General features: G+C 53.8%; 1 protein-coding gene across 1 annotated transcript; it reads right to left on the bottom strand.

Moving 5' to 3' along the window:
- Positions 1-567: 567 nt before the first annotated feature.
- LOC119294480 lies at positions 568-2,126 on the bottom strand. Its single transcript, XM_037572672.1, has one exon. The coding sequence runs from the start codon at positions 1,965-1,967 to the stop codon at positions 639-641; it is 1,329 nt and encodes a 442-aa protein (XP_037428569.1). The 5' UTR covers positions 1,968-2,126; the 3' UTR covers positions 568-638.
- Between the last annotated feature and the right edge of the window lie 205 nt (positions 2,127-2,331).

The raw sequence follows: 2,331 nt of genomic DNA, 5'->3' as shown, positions 1-2,331 counted from the left end.
TCTGACTTGGGCTTGCTGGGCCAGACGCAACCCGAAACAAGATTGTTTGGCCGTTTCCTTTTTTCTTAATATATTTTTTAGTTTTTTGTACGATATTTTTTTGTTGTTTACTTTTGGGGAGGCTACATCGATCTTGCTACAGTGTTCGCCCATGTGTTCCTCTGATAACCCCTCAAAAAAAATGTGTTCCTCTGATCGGAATGAACCAACAACAACAGGAGATTTACCCCTAAAAAAAGGAGATTGAGTTAGAAAAAACAGGAAGTGCTGGCTTGAGAACTACCAAAATGTGGAACTACATGCTGTAAATTGAATTTTTTTTTTATGAACCTCGTCATAGAGCGGGGTGAGCACACCCACATTGCATTAAGAAGAAGAAGAAGAAGCGAGTTGGTCGAGTTAATAGGGAAAACCAGACCCCAAAACCATACAAAGCACGGTTAATAAAGGAAAAACAGCGAGAACCTTAGAAATGCAGTAAATTGCCAGGTACCATTTGGTAATTAGATATGTGAAGAGCAACAGTATGGGAGAACTGTGTAGTTTCACAAGTCACGAGGACTGTAGTTTCTGAACAACTGTATAGTATATTTATTTATTTATGAATAGTATATCACAACACTTGAGCAGAGCCCAAGTTATACTGTGCTTACATAGGAGTAGCTGTTTGAATAAGTGCCCTCGTATACGTGAGGGTACATGTTACAATATTTTGCTTTGTGGAGACCTGGCGACATATCATCCCGAGAGACCATACAGTGTGTATATGTGTAGCTGAATCCCGGGACTCTGTCGGCGGTGAACTCTGCAACTCCTTGCAGCGTCTTGCTCTTCAGATCGACGGCGAGCACCCATGCCTCCTCATCCCGGTGGTCGACCTTTGTCATGAGGTAAACAACTCGGTGGTCGTGCAGGCTGAGCGTGGGATGGCCCGTGTGGAGTCTCTCCAAGATCGTCTGGGACTTGCCTTCATCATCTCGCGGCGGCGGCAGCGTAGGCAGCAGCTCCAAGTTTGGTACATCATTTGTGAGGCAGATCTGAGAAGCGTCGAGTTTGTAGTCTTGGCGCCAACAGGCGTCTTTCCCCCAAGGACGTGTAGCGCTGGTGCTCCACACGGCGACCGTCCAGCCATCGGCGAGGTAGCCGCCCCTGCTGGCCGAACCGGGCCTGATGTGGATCTGCAGCTCCACGTATCTGATGCGGCCGCCGACGACCGCGATGTCCCGCGAGCTCCTCGGGCAGCCTTCGAGCGTCCTGCCTGGCAGCAGCGGCGGTGGCAGCTTAACATACCGCAACCGGGCGTCGTTGCGGAGCCGGAGCAGGTCGCACAGGAGGATGCCCTGCCAGAGGTCCACCCAGCCCATGGTGCCGGCGTCTCCCCCGATGGTGATCACCTTGTGGTTGACGTGATAGCTGCCAGCGTGCTCCTGCTGCTGGCTTCTTGACAAGAGGGTCTTCGTGTCCCATTTCCCGGTGCCGGAGCTGTAGAGACGCAGTTCGTACTCGCCGGGCGAGAACGTGTAGCAGAGGGCGGCGACCAGGTAAGAAGAGTGGTTGCCTCGGCGGCAGCGGAGGATGCCGACGCGCGAGTCGTCGAGCGAGAGGGGGCAGGGGTCGGGAGGTAGCGGGAGCAGCTCCAGCGACGACGTCCCTGCGCCCGCTGCCAAGTTGTAAACAAAATGGTCATACCGTCGGGTGGTGGCAGCCACGCCGATGAGGATGAAGTCGGCCTCGAAGGCGATGATGTACGGCGCGGGCACGGCTGCCGGCCTCGGTGGCGAGCAGTATACTTGGAGGCAAGAGACGGCGGGTGGGATGGCAGGGATGAGCGTGGCCTCGACGATGCCGTGTCCCTTGGTCGTGCAGGAGGCGGTGGTGGAGTTGCGGCTGACATGGGTGGAGACGGCACGGATTTGTAAGCTGAGGAGGAGGCTTGCCGGCCGAGGTCGACTACAACTGTCTCGCATGGCGTTTGCGCGTTAGGAGAAGGAGAGGGGATGGGCGTTGCAGCACAAGTGCGGAACCGATGCGGAACCGCGGGGTGATGGATGCCTCAAACACGAACTCGAACACGAACACGAACACGAACATCGTCATCTCGGTCGTTTTCAATAGATAGACACGACTTGAGCTACCCGATTTCTTTTCTACAAATCAAGCTACCTATCTGATAATTTATAACAATGTAACTGTGTAGCATCTCAAGTTGTCAAGCAGAAACGAGGCCCCGCTTGCTCTGGTGTCACTATCATGGGAGGGTTGGAATTTCCGGGCTCGGGCCGCAGCTGCAAGCTCTGCAGGCGGGATCCGAACAAGTCATTCTCATGGGAG

Source organism: Triticum dicoccoides, chromosome 4B, assembly GCF_002162155.2.
Source record: "Triticum dicoccoides isolate Atlit2015 ecotype Zavitan chromosome 4B, WEW_v2.0, whole genome shotgun sequence".
Classification (NCBI taxonomy): domain Eukaryota; kingdom Viridiplantae; phylum Streptophyta; class Magnoliopsida; order Poales; family Poaceae; genus Triticum; species Triticum dicoccoides.
The sequence above is the reverse complement of the archived record's forward strand: the minus strand, read 5'-3'. Positions and strand labels throughout refer to the sequence as shown.